Here is an 18,973-nt window from a genome sequence, read left to right as displayed (position 1 = left end):
CCCCCCCCCCCCCTTAATGCAATGTCGACAAAGTCTAAAACAGCATTGGACACCATTGACTTCTACTGTAGGCCACAAAAAAAGCATTTATTTTGTAATCCACAGAAGAAAAAAAACATTCATTTTTGAAACACAAGACATGAGTAAATGATGGCAGACAGAATTATAATTTTTGGGTGAATTATTAAAGGATTGTCTCTGGATCCTTTTTAATAACATTTTTAGTCCAGGGATTTTAAATAGTTTGATATTTAAAACCCAAATAAATTTGCAATATAGTTTGGCCAGACCGGTTGAGTTCATTTTAATATATTGTCTGCTGCGGTGCTTTCACGTCTTTAAGTTTCGTAATATGTTGTGCATAAATGAATGTGATCCCGATTGTTCCGGGCGGACAAGATTGATTTCTTGTGCATCTTTACTGACAGTCTGGTCATTGACATGGTAATGTATTCAACTTCAGTAAATGGAAATGATATGTATGCTGTGTGTGTGTGTGTGTGTGTGTGTGTGTGTGTGTGTGTGTGTGTGTGTGTGTGTGTGTGTGTGTGTGTGTGTGTGTAATAAATATGATTAACCACACTCCAGACATTATCACTGGGTGTGGCTTGTGACTGAACAAAGAGGTGAAAGGTCAGGAGTGCCCTTGTGAGGCTTTTGCTCCTCAATAACAGGTGCAAACTGTGTGATTTCCTCAAAGAGCTGTTTTTTCTGAGAGGTTTAAAATGATCAGAAAGGGTTTAAATATGATGAGTTTAATAAGGGTTGGATATGGTAGTGTGTGAAGGCATTCAAAATCAAGGCTTCATTAAAAGCTGCTGTGTGTGTAGACAATGAAAGCTCCTGTAAGTCGACAAATTCATGTAGTGTCAGCCCCTCACACACACGGACTCAGAGAAAGATTGGAGGAGCAAACGCACAATGATAATTAGTTGTTGTAATGACTGGTGATGGAAGGCGTAATTAAAGGCAGGGAGAAAGAGTGAACAAAAGGGAAAGCAGCAATAAAAGTCTCTTCGTGAGCTGTTGTTGCAGGCATCTGACGGAGACAGCAACATGGCTTTGTGTGTGTGTGATCACGTTTGATTTGAGTTTCACATTCTGTGTGTGATTAAGCAGCCCTTTGTCCACTATTGTCATGATTTATCTCTGAACACTGACATCTAATTGCTTTTTTTGTTGGTGGTGGTTGGTGGTGGTGAAATTTGTCTTGCCTGCTTTTACAAGCATCTGACAGAAACCATTTTTTCTGTGATGTTCATATCCTCAAACTGCAATTAAGGTGTGTGAAATGTATGCCAGAATTTCCAAGGTCCCAAGATATCATTGATTTTCAAGAGCCCACAAAAAGACATGTATTTTTTTCTGAAAAAGGCATTACACTGAAATTGACACCATGTTCTTGATAATAATACAAATTCTCTGGAGAGAGATTAATAATAAGAAGAAATGTTTCTTGAGCAGCAGTTTTTAAACATAAGAACATAAAAAACCTTTTGAACTTAAGTAAAAAAAAAAAAAAAAAATATATATATATATATATATATATATATATATATATATATATATATATATATATATATATTGTATTTTACATTTTTCAAGTTTTGTATACAATTTATACAAAAATGTTCTTTACAAAAATATTGAAATAAAAAAAAAACAGCATTATGTTGATGGATTAACTAGGCTGATTGTTTTGATACTTCGAAAGTCAAGATGGAAATAGGTGTTGTTCTTCTCAGCTGGAGCAGTTCAGTGATGGTGCTGGAGCATGTGGAATGAACATCAGTTAGTAGATGACTGAAATTGATCAGGTGCTGAGAGCTGAGAAGAGATTGTGCCTCCACTCCAAGATCAATACACCCCAACCGTGCTTGAATATGTGGGTGTGTTACAGCTCAACTGTCCAGTATTACACACAATGACCTGTGCATGTTCTTCTGTTTAACCTGTTGAACAACTTTGAGGGTTTAATTGAAAACATTGTGTTATAAGAGCACAGATTTTATGGCCAAATGCTTGTAATTATTTATACATGTACACTAACATTCCAAAGTTTGGAGTTAAAACTTTAGTGTTTTTGAAAGAAGGCTGTATTTTACTAGCCTGACAAGCCAGACCCACATCAAGATGTTTGGTCTGGAAACTCACCATTGACAGGGCTCAATGCGAGGGACGGGATAAACGGTTGTCTTTCAAACTCCCTCTGCACGTGATAGGATAGCGCTACCACCAACCACAGCAACGAAGGTGAAACAGAGCTCGCCGACTGATTAAACATTCGCCGTATCCGGTCGGCTAAACTACGAACACATCTTCCCTTTTTAAGAATGACTTCAGTGCCATTCTTTGTTCTTTTCTCAGAGAAAAGCTTAACTCCAAGTCTTCCAGGATCGCTGTCAAAGCTGAATCAAAAGACCGCTGCCGTTCGCCAGTTTCTGTGTTTACTAGACAACAGAAGCACGCAAACGCAACTCGGCCGTCGTCATTATGGCCCCGCCCGCCGACTCTATACACGACGTGATTGGCCCGTCCAGATTGTGAGGAATACAGCTCAGAAGGGTATTGAGAGTTCCTAGACGACACTTGCGGGCAGATTAAATTTGCTGCCGCTAGGGTGCGTCTAGATTTCTAGGCTAGCATTTTATCAGTAATATTGTGAAATCACAAATCACAATACCATCATTAACTGTTGCAAAAAGCTGAATTTTCAGCATCATTACTCCAGTTTGAGAGTCACGTGGTCCTTTAGAAATTATTATGATGCTGATTTCGTGCTTGAATAACATTTATTATTATCAGTGTTGAAAACATTTTTTCAGCTAAATGATCCATGATACATTTCTTTATGTGATTAACCACATTTATATTTAAAATATAAATCTTTGAAACATTACAAATGTCTTTACTATCACTTTCAATCATTTTAATGTATTCTTGCTGAATATTAAAGGGATAATATGTTTGGGATTACAATATCCCAAAACTACTAGAACATTGTTATATATTTTGTTCACTTGTGTACTACTTACATTATCCCAAATGTTAAGAATTAATTAATTAATATCCAGAGAAATAAGACATTTTAACCAGGACATGGACTAAGTCCGTGTGTCGCTTATCAATGACATCATACCCACCAAAGTAAACACCAAAGATGCTTTAAAGGGGTGGTTCCGTGGTTTTTTCTAGGCTTGGTTGTGTTTATGAGGCGCAGTATAACATGTCTTAATACTTCTTCTTTTTTTTTTACGCTGTATTTTTCATATATTTTACCTTTGTTCCACACCGCTGTCTCCGCTGTCCTTTGAACGGCTCATTTGCTTCCTGCTTCTATGAAGCTGTTTTTGTAGGCAATAAACTGCCAAGACTTTAAATCTCCGTTTGCACTGAACTTTCAGCGCTGTAACTTTGCAGATACTGTTTATGCTCAAACAGCAACATTACACACTAACTAAAGTTAAAAAAGTGAAATCGCATGCAACCACCCCTTTAATATATTATGTGTTTCATTTGACAAGTTAGATACTTTCATCAACAGAAAATGAATCATTGTTATATAGCTCACCACAGTTCGTCTTATTGTTTAAATTTTCTTTTCTTTTTCAAAGCGACTGATTTGTTAATCTCCACAGTTTATTAGTGTGCTCCGTGGGAATCGAACCCATGACCCTTTAACGCCACACTACCATTTGAGCCACATGAACAATAGATTCACATTGGTTGGTCAGATATATAGTAAAGAAGTTGATTGCTGAAAAACAGGCAAAGGTCAGGTCAAAACCTCAATGTCAATTCCCACCTGCATGTGCTTTATATTAAAGGTGCACTATGTGGTATTTTTGCAGTAAAATATCCAAAAACCACTAGGCCAGTGTTACATATTTTGTGCAGTTGAGTACTTACAACATTCCAAATGTTTCCAACTATTTGTAAATTATGAGAACATTGCTATTTTCTCCAAGGACCCGGCACATCTCAGCATAGCGTTTGAGGGAGTCATCTGTCAATTGCGTCAAGTCTGCGTTACCCTCGGTTTTCGGTTTTATTTAGCAGAAACACTTTACTCTTAGCAGTGTGAACAAGCGTCACAGCAGATGCTGAACAAATGCACAGAGTAACATCATAACATAATTTTAAACACACTTAAATGTATCTAATACGATAAACAGAGCTGCTTTACCTTATACTCATGACCGGAAAAGCGGAAATAGTGCGGGCGCCCGGTGACTGTGTCCCGCCCCGTCATAATAAAAGTCCTGGTGCTCCCGAGGCGTGTTTGTGGAACAATCACTCCAGAGGCCGTGCTCAGCTCCACAACACTCGATCCTGCTCTTCTTCATACTACAGTAACGTTAATAACCGCATTCATGAACGTGATTTCTGCCCGTGTCCTATTTTCCACCGGCTGTGAAGTGAAGACCACATGTCCCAAGATGCTGAGCTCAAATTTGGCATCATCAAACTATTCCTTTGTTTTGAATAGGCGCCCTCTGTTGGACAGAAAATTGCATAGTGCACCTTTAATTGCCAGGGTTTTGTTGTCAACCAACCTTTATTAAATTAACAGTTTTTATATAATTGAACTGGTGATTAATGTTGCCAAACTTATCCATGTGTCTTTGTTTTGCAGGATTTAGGTTTCCAGTGATGATCGGCTTGTGAGTGGTTCTCAATGGCTCAGAGGAAGAGGCCTGGGACCAACAGCAGCATGGCCACGGAGCCTCAAGCTTTAGCTCCACGCTCCGGCCCAGCCCCGTACCCTGATCCTGAGCACCCAGAGGTGGAGTATGAAGAGCGCGGGGAGCCTGAGGAGTCCCAACACTCCTACCACAACCAAGAAGAGGCAGATTTGACAGACAGCCGACCGACCACACCCACCACTCCAGACCATGGCCACAGAGACTACCACAGCCACCCGGACAGCCTGGACGGAGACTCTAGCTCAGACTACGTCAACAATACGTCTGATGAAGAAGAGGACGATTTCGATGAAGGGCTACCGGAAGAGGATGAAGGCGTGACATATTATATCCGCTATTGTCCTGAGGATGACAGCTACCTGGAGGGAATGGACTGTAACGATCCAGAATACGGACACCCGGACGGTCGCATGGAGCCGCCTCCGGACACAGACGAGTGCCAGGAAGTGGTCGAGGAATGGGCGGAGAGAGAGGATGATGCACATAGCGATGGGGAGGTGCGTTGCGAAGTACTCGAGCAGGACTCTGACCAGCAGCTGTACGACGGCAGACCCGAACCTGTCCTCGATCACCGCCACCAACACTATCCAGATCCCCACCAGGACCAGATTCCACCTCCCGTTGAAGATCAGGAAGTGCAGGATGTTGAGGGGAGTGAGGGCTACTGCCCTGATCAGGAGGAAGAACCACAGGTGGGGCAAGACAGAGATGGATACGCAGGTGACTACTATGCCACGGAGGACAATGGAAACTCTATGCGTGTGTCACCATACCGGGGGCATAAGGGAACGGAGGGGGAGACGGGAGAGGAGGCGGAGGAGGACATTGATCAGATAGTGGCTGAGATTAAGATGAGCATGAGTATGGGCAGTCTTAGCAGTGGCACTGATCAGAGCCCAGAGGAGCTGGCACCTGATCCAGCACCAAGCGGGTTCCAGCCAGAGACACGCTCCAAACCCGAACCCGCCCCTCCACCTGCCCCATACCCTCAGCCTCACCGTCATGACGGCAGACCCAAATCCCTCAACATCCCCCCTGCCAGACACAATCCTGAGCTCCAGAGGAACTATAAGGTTCGACCTCACACACCAGAGGACAGAAAGAGATGGACGCAGGACCAAGTGAGAGAGCAGGTAGGTGGATTTGCATAGCAAGCTGTAAATACATTTTTGCAGCTTATTAAATTAAATAGATGGTTCAGTTAAAATATAAAACTGCTCAGTAATTATAAAAAGCAATAAGATCAACTAAATACATAGGAAATTTGTGTTCAATTTATTCAATGTATTCAATTTACCTCAAACTAATATTCCTCTTCCTAAAGGCAGCTGGTCTGTGATGTGTATATACCGTTCAAAGGTTTGGGGTTGGTACAGTTCTTTAATGTTTTTAAAACTAGTGTCTTATGCTCACTTAGGCTGCAATTATTTAATCAAAAATTCAAACAAAAAATTTAATTGTAAAATAGATTTTTTTTAAATGATTATTTATTCCTTTGATGGCAAAGCTTAATGTTCAGCGATCATCATTACTCCAGGCTTCAGTCATGTGATCCTTCAGAAGTAATGATAATGTGCTATTGTATATTTTTGTGATACATTTTTTTATAGGATTCTTTTACTGATAGAAAGTTCAAAAGGACAGCATTTACTTCAAATAGAAATATTTTGTAACATTCTAAATGTAGTTTTCACTTTTGATCAGTTTGATGCATCCTAAATAAAATATGCATGAAATAAAAGTATTAATCTCTTTTGAATGATAATGATAAGTAAAGATCTTACTGACCTCAACCTTTTGGATGTTATGTCTGACATATGTCTCTTTGGGTTTTCCATTGATTGATTGATTGATAGATAGATAGATAGATAGATAGATAGATAGATAGATAGATAGATAGATAGATAGATAGATAGATAGATAGATAGATAGATAGATAGATAGATAGATAGATAGATAGATAGATAGATAGATAGATAGATAGATAGATAGATAGATAGATTGATTGATTGATTGATTGATTGATTGATTGATTAAAAAAAAAATCTTCCTGGTCCCTATGAAAACAACAACAAAACTCAGAAAGTCTTCTGTTTCCTTTTAAATAGTTAAAGAATTTAGTAACTTTAGAATGAAAATTACCCCATGATTTACTCATCCTCAAGCCTGATGCTTCCAAGCTTTATAGCAGTGAACAGGGGCCCATGAGTTTGAAGCTCAAAAAGTGCATCCATCCATCATAAGCGTACTCTACATGGCTCCGGGGGGTTAATAAAGGCCTTCTGAAGTGATGCGTATTTGTAAGAAAAATATCAATATTTAACATGTTATAAAGTAAAATATCTAGCTTCCACTAGTTACGCTTTTTTCAAACGTATGGAAATTAGATATTTTACTTTATAAAGTTTTAAATATGTATATTTTTCTTGCACAAACGCATTGCTTCAGAAGGCCTTTATTAACCCCCCAGAGCCCTGTGAAGTACGTTCATGATGGATGGATGCACTTTTTGAGATTCAAACTCATGGGCCCCTGTTCACTGCTATAAAGCTTGGAAGCATCAGGATATTTATTAATATAACTCTGATTGTGTTCATCAGAAAGAAGAAAGTACTTAGGATGGCTTGTGGATGAGTAAATCATGTGGTAATTTTCATTTTAAAGGGAACTAATCCTTTAAATAGTCAGAAATATTAATGTAATAATTAATGTTACTTAATCTAATAATAAATACCATACACAAAGGGCACTCCGAAATATGCATTTTTATGATTATAGTTAAATATTAATGGGAATATTGAAAACCCTCATTTAAATGCAACTGGCATTTAAGTAAACAAGACTAGTGCTTATTATGCTCAAGATTGAACCTCAAAATTCGGACAGCTGAGAAATGAGTAATGATGTACTATTTTATGCTCTTAAGAGCTGATGCATAAAATGTTATATTTGTTGATGGCTCAGAATTTTTTTTCTGATGTAGATGTATTTTTATATATTTTTGGGGGTAGTTCCAATGACAATTATAGAGAATAGGCCGTTATTACCATTTACTCATTTCAAGGGGAAAGTGTTCAGTTTGAGCAGCAAGTTAAAAAGGATGAAAGAAAATCATCTGGCAGAAATTGGAACCGTCTCATTGTAACCCAAACATGAAGGGAACCTTGATCAAAAGCAATTTCTTGAAATCCCCAAATATGAATTTCATATGTGCAGCCATTTGTTAATGCTCAGGAAGAAACAAATTTCCACCCCGCTAGAATACATTACATGGAGAAGCTTTTTAGATTCCATCTCATTATGCTCACTCAGGTAAATTGTGTGGGTGTTTTTTTTCCCCTCTGCTTGAACAACCCCAAAATGAAAACTGGCTCATTGCTAGAAACCTCTGACTAAAGTCACTAAGCAAGTAATAAAGACAAACACAATGATATTCATGCGTTATGCCAAATTGTCTGATTTGCTGAAAAATGAAAAGAGGTTCTGACTTTCTAATGGGAGTTTCTAATTCTAATCTAGTTTGAAAAATTATGTTTTCTTGGATATTTTCTTCGAAATGTCTTACTTAGCATTTTCAAAACAGAATAGGAAATTAAATCTGTCCAAAGGGGGAATTAGGTGAAGGGGTGAGATTTAGACAGATTGCCTCAGTGGTCCAGTCAATGTATTGTGAAGTTCTATTACCCTCCTGCTTCTTTATTGCCTTTGGGCGATGAGGAGATTACATTTTATCCTGTCAGAAAACAAATGAATTTCATCAAGTAATAATGTCCTTTTGTGCAATAGACAGAGGGCTCATTTGAGACTTTAACTTCCCTGCAGATAGACAAAGATGAAAAGTGTCTTTTTTTAGCACTGTGCACTTTCAGTTACAGACAGTGTTTCAATACATTGTGTTCATTGTACTGTATAATTTCTTTGTAATGTTTGTTTTTTGGTTCTCATATGCATCAAATAAATGCATAAATGTAAATGTATAATAGTTAATGCTATTCACTGCTATCATCTGTCTTTTTTAATGTCACATTTCACTCGCAGCTCATTTTTCACTCATTTCTCTCAATTTAAATTCTCCCTAGGTGTCTAATAGTGCAGAACATCCAAGGAAGCAGCAGCGGTCTGACCTCAATGGACCACTGGAGAACAACAATGTCACTGAGGTGAGCGTATAATCATAGAACACATTAACCAATCAATATGTGACAGTATGCACCCCATAATCACCACATATTTTTTTTATAAGAGCTGTTTCAGTCAATGTCAGCCTGTCATCTTATTTACTTCACATTTCTCTGGCTTTCTTAGACAATTTATCTTTTTTCCCCCCAGCATATCTAAGCTGTTGCACTAGCTTGCCACCATCCTCCCCCATGTGTTGATATAGTAAAATAATTGGCTTTGCCCTTTCCTGCCCTAGTTCTACTGTATTTACATAGACTGAGGGGAGTTCAGCCTTGAGCTGCCTGTTCGACTGCTTCTCTACACTTTTTTTTGTATTAATGTAACCTCCATAAGAGCCTCATACCCTGCATTCAAGAGCCATAAAATATGAGACATCATCTGGGAAGCTACTCAAAACCACCAAATAGGTGTTCAAAACATGTTTTATAGCGCGACCAAGCATTCTGCCAAGGCCATTTTAGATCATTCTCAACACAAGCATTTGTGTGTGTGTGTGTGTGTGTGTGTGTGTGTGTGTGTGTGTGTGTGTGTGTGTGTGTGTGTGTGTGTTTTCAAATATAAAAACGCCTTTTGAATGTTTCACGTGTAGGAGGTAGTGAGACAGTCAAATGAAATGTGTGAATTAGGGTCATGAGTGTCTACAGTATTCATTGTTAAACCTTCTTAAAAATATCTGAGCTGTTCACTGTCATGATTGTTGAAAAACTGTTTCTTTTTTTTTCTTTATCCTTTTTTATTTGTTGTAAATATGATATTTTGCAAGTTAGGGAGCACTCTCCCAATAAGTCAAAGCATAACTATGAATCCAGCTAAGGGAATCTGTTTGTACACATCACTCACATTGGGATGCATCTCTCTTCTTATGTCATGTAAGCAGTATTCAGTCTTGCCTTACTTCCTCTGAACACATTTAATTACCTTGGCTGAGGGAGCTTTTGAGTCCTTAGATTGCATTTAATGAAGACCTCTTGAAGCATAACCTCTATTTGGATGGCTCTGTAGTAAAATGATGGTTATTACTCTGTCTGACGGTGTGTCTGTGCAGGCCTATAGTGCTCGACATAGTCCTGCAAAGAGCCGATTTAGAATGACTGACAGGATTTTGTTTTGTGATCATCCAGATTTTTCTGGATAGGTTATATATATATATATATACACAGAGGAAGTAAGGCAAGACTGAATACTGCTTACATGACATAAGAAGAGAGATGCATCCCAATGTGAGTGATGTGTACTGGATAGTTTCTGGATAGTTGGATAGTTTCTATTTGATTCTGGGTTTTATATATATATATATATATATATATATATATATATATATATATATATATATATAGCCTCATATATATATATATATATATATATATATATATATATATATATATATATATATATATATATATATATATAAAACCCAAACTGGATGATCACAAAACAAAATCCATTATCCTACAAAACTATATATATATATATATATATATATATATATATATATATATATATATATATATATATATATATATATATATATATATATATATATATATAGTTCACCCAAAAATGAAATTGATGTCACCCTAATGTCGTTTCTCACCCGTAAGACGTTCATCATCGGAACACAGTTTAAGATATTTTATATTTTAGTCCCAGAGCATAATGCAGTCAATGCCTACTTTACTGTCATGTCCAGAAAGGGAATAAAAACATCATCAGAGTAGTCCATCTGTGACATCAGTTGGTTGATGAGAATCTCTTGAAGCATCGAAAAAACATTTTGGTCCAAAAATATATTTCCTAAATTCCTGTGTTTCTCCAAAAAGATTCAAACGGTTAATGAATCAGTGAATCGATTAATGCTTCGGGTCGCCAATGTCACGTGATTTCATTGGCGGTTTGACGCGAGCTGAACTGCTGAAATCACGTGACATTGGCAACCCGAATCATTGATCGATTCATACCGTTTGAATCTTTTTGGAAGAACGCGGAAGAGAAGACAATGCTGAATAAAATCATAGTTTTTGATATTTTTAGACCAAAATGTATTTTCGATGCTTCAAGAGATTCTAATCAACCAACTGATGTCACATATGGACTACTTTGATGATGTTTTTATTCCCTTTCTGGACATGGACAGTAAAGTGTGCATTGACTGCATATGCTCTGGGACTAAAATATAAAATATCTTAAATGATCAGATGATGAACAGAGGTCTTACGGGTGTGGAACGACATTAGGGTGAGTCATTAATGACATCAATTTCCTTTTTGGGTGAACTAACCCTTTAAATATTGCTCAGCCAACTAAAATAACGGCAAACAAAGCCACATGCGGAACCATTCTCAAACTATACAATAGTTTGAGTTATTGAGTTATTCAACGATTCACTCACTCAGTTGCTGAATTTGAAATATCAGGATATAGTACTACTACTATTTCAAATACTGTTATGCTACTTTTATACAAATCGTTTTAGTGACTGATTCAATGACTCGCTTATAAAGACAACTGTTGCTCCCTCCTGGCATAGAGATGTAACCTGCAAAAAGAGATACTAAGGGCTGTTGGACTATATATCAGTCTTGGAAACCCACTCACCCAATCAAGTTCAAGGACCAAAACTTTTATATAATTTTTATTATATTGCATACTGTGCGGTAATACATGTTGTTAATGAACTTAACCTAGAGATTGATTTTTTTTTCTTGTTTCTAAAAGGTAAATACTTTATAAGCAGGATGTATGTTGTACATGCAAGCCTGTTTCATCTCCTTTCATACATCAAACACTGTTTCTGTTTCTTAGCCAACAAAGAAGACGGCCTCATTTCCCAGCTTTGTGGATGGTAAGCGAACCTGTCCTTTTATCCCCTGAATTTGATCATCTTCCCTCAAAACCTTTATTCTATCCAAATGAAATATACTCAAAATGAATCAAATTCACCAAACCAACTCAGAGCAAGGAGATTAGAGATCCGTGCTGAAGAATGCATTCTGTCTCAGTAGATTTACATGTTGAAATGCTGGCAGAAAGCATTATAAGCTGTTTTAATAGGTTGCAGTGGAGAAACAGTAATTAGTGTAATGTTTGCTAATATAAGGGCATATTAGTGGATCCTAGGCTAGAGAAATACAGTCTTTGGCAGGAAGCACAAGAGAGTTCTGAAAAGCAGGACAATCGATTGACCACAGCTTATTTTTGGTTTATGGCAGCCTGAGATGTATTGCTGCTGTCATGCCTTTTTGGGAACAAATTCTGCTTTCTATTCAATGGATACAGTTCTGTCACATTTAAATCTTGTGCCTGAATGATGGCAGTATAATGTGTCCCTTGGTGAGTGTCACTGACGTCCCCATTTCCATATCACACAAGCAGAATACACACCACACACCCTTGCTTTTTCTCATTTGGCTACCTTCGTTCCCACTTTTCAGTGTCTGCGGTACAATTTTATCTGCCCTTACAGTGGGATGGAATTGAGAACACACATATTCACACACGCTTTATACACACAACATCTGCATGCAATTTTTCTGCCTGATAAGCTCACACTCATATACCTTATCAGTCACTGTAAGGTGGTCTACAGAGGAGGTAGCAACACAACAAATAGCTTTAATAATGAATTTTCAATGCTTCCCTTCTAACAGTGCCGGGCCCATGTGAGCCTGAGGACCTCATTGATGGGATTATCTTTGCTGCCAACTACCTCGGGTCCACTCAGCTTCTGTCAGAGAGAAATCCATCTAAAAACATCAGGATGATGCAGGCCCAGGAGGCAGTGAGCCGGGTCAAGGTACAGAACCCTAGAACCTCTGTATTTCCATTTTATTTTTGGTGTGGCGAAGCAGTTTGGATGAAGCTAATGCAGATTTCTTTATGGAAAATGAGGCGAGATGAGATTTGTTTGTTTACACCCCGGGACATGTTGAGTAATCAGTAATTATAGGATTATTTTCCATGGGGTAGGAGAGTGTAATCCCTTTTCCTCCCAACTGGTTAACGTAGAAAGCCCTCCTGTTGCCATGTTACATTGAAAATTCGAGTGAATTTATTGTGTTTTAAGAGAACATGTGGCGCAATCCCCCAAAGCACTCTGGATTATGATCTTCTCCAGCAACAATTTATAGATAGACAAAAAGAGAAGACAAAGCTCTGTACACGCTTATATATTAATGCCATCTCTTTTTTTGCATTAGCAGTAGATGTGTGTGATATGTATTATCTTACAATAAATTGTAAGTGTTGTTTGAACTGTGTGCAAGCTGACATTATATCATCCCTCATTTTGCCAAACAAAAACACGCCTTGAGAAAGTCCACACATTCACTGTGATGTAGTCTATTAGAATGCAGTTAGAATGGGGAAAAAAAGACAGAGTTACTGAATGAATCTGTTTTTGAACCAATCTTTTGAGTGAATGATTCAATAACCCATTCACAAGTCACTTGATTTAATCCAGTTTGAACAAACTGTTTGAATGAATGATTCAATTACTCACTTCTGGCAGTTTTAAATATTAATATATTGAAAAAATTAAGAGACCACTTAACATTGATTTCTCAATGTTATCATTGATTTCTCTCTCTCTCTCTCTCTCTCTCTCTCTCTCTCTCTCTCTATATATATATATATATATATATATATATATATATATATATATATATATATATATATATATATATATATATATATATATATATATTAGGGCCGGGACTCGATTAAAAAAAATAATCTAATTAATTAGAGGCTTTGTAATTAATTAATCGAAATTAATCGCATTTTAATCGCATATAAATATTTGACCTGAGAACAATGAGAAGTAATTTTTCACATGTATTTTTAGTATACCATTGAATAATGACTGAAAACATAAGCTTAATCAACAAAATATTGTTTATTTATTTCAGTCCAGCAGACCAGTGCAATGTTTGCCATTAAGTTAAGCAAAAGCATATTTGTGATATTTGAGGCTCGATGTGCTGCGGTGATACGCAAATTCCTAGTTGTATAGCTTGCACACTACCATGCTCTTGACGACGCTTCCATTCTTTCGTTTTTTAAAACAAAATTTCCCATCTACGGGGCCAAGCAAAGCGGTCTCATCAGCTTCTTCGTTCATGTTCACGCATGCCCTGCGTCTCAATCAGCTCCCTAGTTCACTAGTCAGGGCACTGATCAGGACATAAGTCAATGAGCTGACTCCCTGATCAGTGCCCTGACTAGTGAACTAGGGAGCGGATTGAGTCGCACCCATGGTTTATTGTTGTACCCTGCGTCCCAATTCGCATACTATCCATCCTAAATAGTATTCGAAAATAGAATTAGTATGTCCCAAATCGTAGTATGTTGAAAAGAGTATTCCAAAGATTCCCGGATGGTTTACTATTTCCGGTCCGAATTCACAGTACGGATCGATGTGCACTCTAACGGCTGATATTGCCCACAACCCATTGCGAGTTGGACGAGGATTCGATTAGAACTACAAACGCGGATAAAAAGCGTTATAAACTACAAACATGACGGATGTGCGAGTTCGACGGTTAAGTAGAGAAGTTTAGATAAATGGTTTGAGTGACCAACTATCAATATTTAACCTGACAAAAATATATTTATTCAATGTTGTCCACATTATATTTCACATGCAGCAGCATTGTGAACTTTTGCAATGACACATTTGGCCATTAACTTTTAAATGCATCATTATATTTAAACTGCAAACACATGAGGAGAGTCTCTGCATTAAAGACCCACAAATGGCAGATCAACGAGCGGATACATTTCTCTCCGATAAGGTAGGAGATTAAACTGAATGTGAAGGATTTGAACTGTGACGAATCTGACGATGATTGACAGGGCAGATAAACGGTGACGGGATGCACGTAACTAAGCGACAGAGTCCGTTAAAGATGGCGAAGTAGTATGTCCCGAAGCTTGCATACTTTTCTCCTACACACTCAAAAGTATATACTTTTTCTTCACAAAAAGAGTACATACTTTTAGGACGTAGTATAAGTAGGCGAATTGGGACGTCGCGCTAGTTGGTGTTCCAGTATAATCGGTCCGTCGAAACTGATTCATTGAAAAACGTTCCGCGGTGCAAAAATAAATGCGGTTAAACTTTTTATTTTTTTGCGTAATTAATTAACGCGTTAAAGTCACGTAATTAATCTTAATTAACGCGTTAAAGTCCCGGCCCTAATATATATATATATATATATATATATATATATATATATATATATATATATATATATATATATATATATATATATATATATATATATATTTTTTTTTTTTTTTTTTTTCAGTGGGTGCTAACAGTGTCTTAATATTCTAAATTAATTTGATTTAATATAACAATTTCACATAAAATATGGCAAATGCATTCGATACGTTTAGGAAAAATTGTCCTTATAACAAAAAAAGCCCCTGGAAATCATTATGGGGAGCCAATTATCACCCCTTAATGGAAAAGGTTATTTGTGCCATTTCCACACCCCAGAATATGACATTATGAAAAGCTGAAGGAATCAGCTGTTCACAACATGCTTAAACCAGACAAGGTACCAGCACAAAAACACACTCAGCAAAACATTGTCTAATTATCCTTATTAACAAATAGAATATGATTCATATTGCCAGGATGAATCTATAGGTTGCACTGCACTGGGGCTGGGGTTAATGGACGTGTTGTCAGTCCTTTATTACATGTTTTATACCTTTCAGCACTAAGCAATGGGAATCCACACAAGCACTGTGAGAAGCTGCTGTCCTAACCAAAATATGCTGTGCACGATGTGTCTCAATCAGTTTCAGACTGCCTGGCTCCACTCATGCTTGATATAGTTCCATTTAGATTTTTCAGGACAGAAGCAGTTCAAGAGTATTGCATCTGAATATAAGTAATGGAAACGTGCTGTAGAGCTGTAAAATTTGAATGCTTCAGGAATATGCAACTTTTGGCTAAGTATGCTTGTTTATTCATGACAGGAACGTCTGTGAAGTGTAAAATCACTGCTGTCTGGTCCTGTGGATATAGTAATTTGATAGTATCAGAGGGTAATACTTGGTTCAGAATGATTATCATATTCATTTGAGAATTTTTATATGGCACATTGTATTACCATGCACTTGTCCAAAAAAGTAATACAATGGTGCTTTTTAGACTAGTGAGATATCATATTTTGAGCTAAAAATGGTTTTAAATGGGGTATTGTATTCCTTATCCTTACAAAGCAGTTGTCTTTAATCCCTAGTTTACATTGCTCCCTTTTGTATTGGATGTTATTTTAGGAAAAGACTGTTGTTCTAACTGCAGTGGTGCTTCATTGCAGTCCTCTTGGTCAACAGCTGGCAGTTAATGCTCCACACTGGCCCACTAAGCTGCTCCACATTTAGAAGCACATACCTGTGGCAAGGACAAGCACCCACAGACATGCATGCACACAATTTGTCAGCTGGATGCGCACAGACCCATGGTGGGCATGAAGGATTGGGAATGTGCCTCAAGAAAGGGCTTGAATCAGTATTATGCAGAGGTTCTGTATAATACCAAATATCCACAGTAGGAACTTTTAGGGTCTTTTTTAAGGGTACAGTATGTTCCAATTGGATAGAGTCCTAAGAAGTCTGATCTTCATGTTATCTTAAGTAAGATTTCAAATCATAGGATGTAAGTATTATATCTATTCATTGATATATCACTATATACTGTGGAGAAGGATATTTATCAATCAGACATTATTTATCTTCACAAAAAGTTGCAGTTCTAGATGTTTCATGCTGTTCAATTCCCATTGTAGGCTTTTGTGCATGCATTTAATATGCACTAGATATTTGACACTATCAAGAAGACACATTAAATATATTAAACATATTGTAATGGAATTACACTGGAGGCAAGCGCAGATGAACCCAAACGCAGTTTATTAAATCCAAAATGTGAACAGAAATCCAATAAACACAGACTTGACTTGACTTGACTTAGAGACATGGAACTCACCAACAATGGTAGAACACGGGACAATACTTGAAAAAACTGACTAGGCAAACATGAGGACTATAGCTGTGTCTCATTTCATTTAATTTCAAAGGCTGCACCCTCTGAGGACACATCCTGTGTAGGATGCAGTATACGGAGTGTCCTCAATCAGAATTGAGACATCCTTTGTGGGACACACAGGCAGGAAGTATCACGTTGTTATGCCAACACATTCAGCCTCTTTGCACTCTCACGCCAGTTATATGAATGAAAATGATTTATTTATTAACTTGAAAATTACTATGAAATGTTTCTTGTTTCTTGCCTTGACAGCAATTTACTGCTCTAAACGTTTAAAAAAAACACTAAACAGTTGTGATCCTGTTTACCACAACTATCTGTTGGAGGTAATACAGCTTAAAAAACAAAAAAAGCTTAAACTACTTACATTTAAACACCACATCAATGCTATATCTGGCGGTGGTGCCGTTTTTTCATATAATTTAAAAAATATGACAGTTGTTAATGGAAACGTTAAAAAATGTGGGTTATCTGCAGTGTTTCAAGTATGACAAATTATATATAAACTTGAAACTTTTACATTTTTTATTGTAAAAGAAGTCTCAGATGCTCACTGAAACGAAACTTTATTTGATCAAAATACAGTAAAAACAACAATATTGTGAAATATTATTATAATTTAAAATAACAGTTTTGATATTTTAAAATGTAATTTATTCCTGTGATGGCAAAGCTGAATTATCATGAATTGAAGCATTTATTTATAAAATTTAGTAACATTGTACTTTTTGCTGAATAATATAATAAGAATATAATAATTTTCATTAGCTGTCAAGTGTCCGTAGGCCCTGTAGAGCATTCATGAAAAAAAAAATGTCAAGGGAACTGAAGTTCTACATGATATTCCCTGCTGAGGGAACTGCATAGAGATCTTGTGATTCAGAACGCAGCTTCATCGTCCACTTCGATTACCAGTGATCTCAGACCTCCTTCTGTTCCCTCTACCAAGGGCCAAGCCGGTCATTTCTCTTTGCAGCCACCATTAAAAACCATTCAAAATGAAACCATGGCAACACACTCTCTCCTTCTCCTCTCTATCCCTGCTATTATTATGTGTCTAGATTCTTAAAAGTTGAGATGCACAATCTTCCTTGCTTTTCCTCTCTTTCTCCTTTTTCCTTTCAGTATCACATACTCACACACACACATAGACACACACACATACACACACACACACACACACACACACACACACACACACACATCTGCTCTTCCTCTCTGCAGATGATAATGTGTCTGTCCACAGCTGAGTGCGCAGTATGTCAGTGCAGAGCCTGAGGACAGTGTTTTTCTCGTTGCACTTCTAAAGTAGTGATTTCCAACCGGGTGTACGCATACCCAGAAGGGAGGAGATGGTTCACTCATATAAAATTGAATGGGAGAAATGATGCTGCTCAATATGCTGGCTATAGGTTCCACTTTAGAGTTAAAAGGTCTCATCAGGGTTTTTTCCCCCTCTGTTGTTTACTCTTGAATGTGCACCTATTAACTGTAATAGCCTAAAATATATAGTGTTATTGTTTGGTGTTTGCTTAGAGTTGAGCCAAAGCAGAATATAATACTATTGGTGTTACATTTTAGTGCTCAAATATATAATACTAATTTAGGTCAAACAATTACCAAGCAAGGCTTCATTTTGTTCAGTGTGGTGTAAAAGGTCGTATTAGCAAAAAATACTTAAAGGGTTAGTTCACCCAAAAATGAAATTTATGTCATTAATGACCTCCGTTCATCTTCGGAAAACAGATATTTAAGATATTTTATATTTAGTGCGAGAGCGTATCTAAGTGTGTGCCCACTTTACTGTTAGTTAGTTAGAATCTCTTGAAGCATCAAAAATACATTTTGGTCCAAAAATAACAAAAACTACAACTTTATTCAGCATTGTCTTCTCTTCCGCGTTTGTTTTCAAACCTCAAATACAGATTCTATTTAACTAACTGATGTCACATATGGACTACTTTGATGATGTTTTCATTACCTTTCTGGACATGGACAGTATAGTGTGCATACACTTAGATAC

General features: G+C 37.2%; 1 protein-coding gene across 5 annotated transcripts in view; it reads left to right on the top strand.

Moving 5' to 3' along the window:
• Positions 1-18,973, top strand: part of apba2b (amyloid beta (A4) precursor protein-binding, family A, member 2b) — a 122,700-nt gene that overhangs the window by 81,278 nt on the left and 22,449 nt on the right. For all 5 annotated transcript variants that reach the window (XM_067441687.1, XM_067441677.1, XM_067441649.1 and 2 more), the window contains exons 3-6: positions 4,637-5,839; positions 8,786-8,866; positions 11,691-11,730; positions 12,536-12,681. In XM_067441687.1, the coding sequence (XP_067297788.1) occupies positions 4,679-5,839; positions 8,786-8,866; positions 11,691-11,730; positions 12,536-12,681 (1,428 nt within the window). In that variant the 5' untranslated portion in view covers positions 4,637-4,678. The remainder of the gene's footprint in view (positions 1-4,636; positions 5,840-8,785; positions 8,867-11,690; positions 11,731-12,535; positions 12,682-18,973) is intronic.

The sequence above is a fragment of the Pseudorasbora parva genome, chromosome 1, assembly GCF_024679245.1.
Source record: "Pseudorasbora parva isolate DD20220531a chromosome 1, ASM2467924v1, whole genome shotgun sequence".
Classification (NCBI taxonomy): domain Eukaryota; kingdom Metazoa; phylum Chordata; class Actinopteri; order Cypriniformes; family Gobionidae; genus Pseudorasbora; species Pseudorasbora parva.
This window is presented reverse-complemented; position numbering and strand designations above follow the sequence as displayed.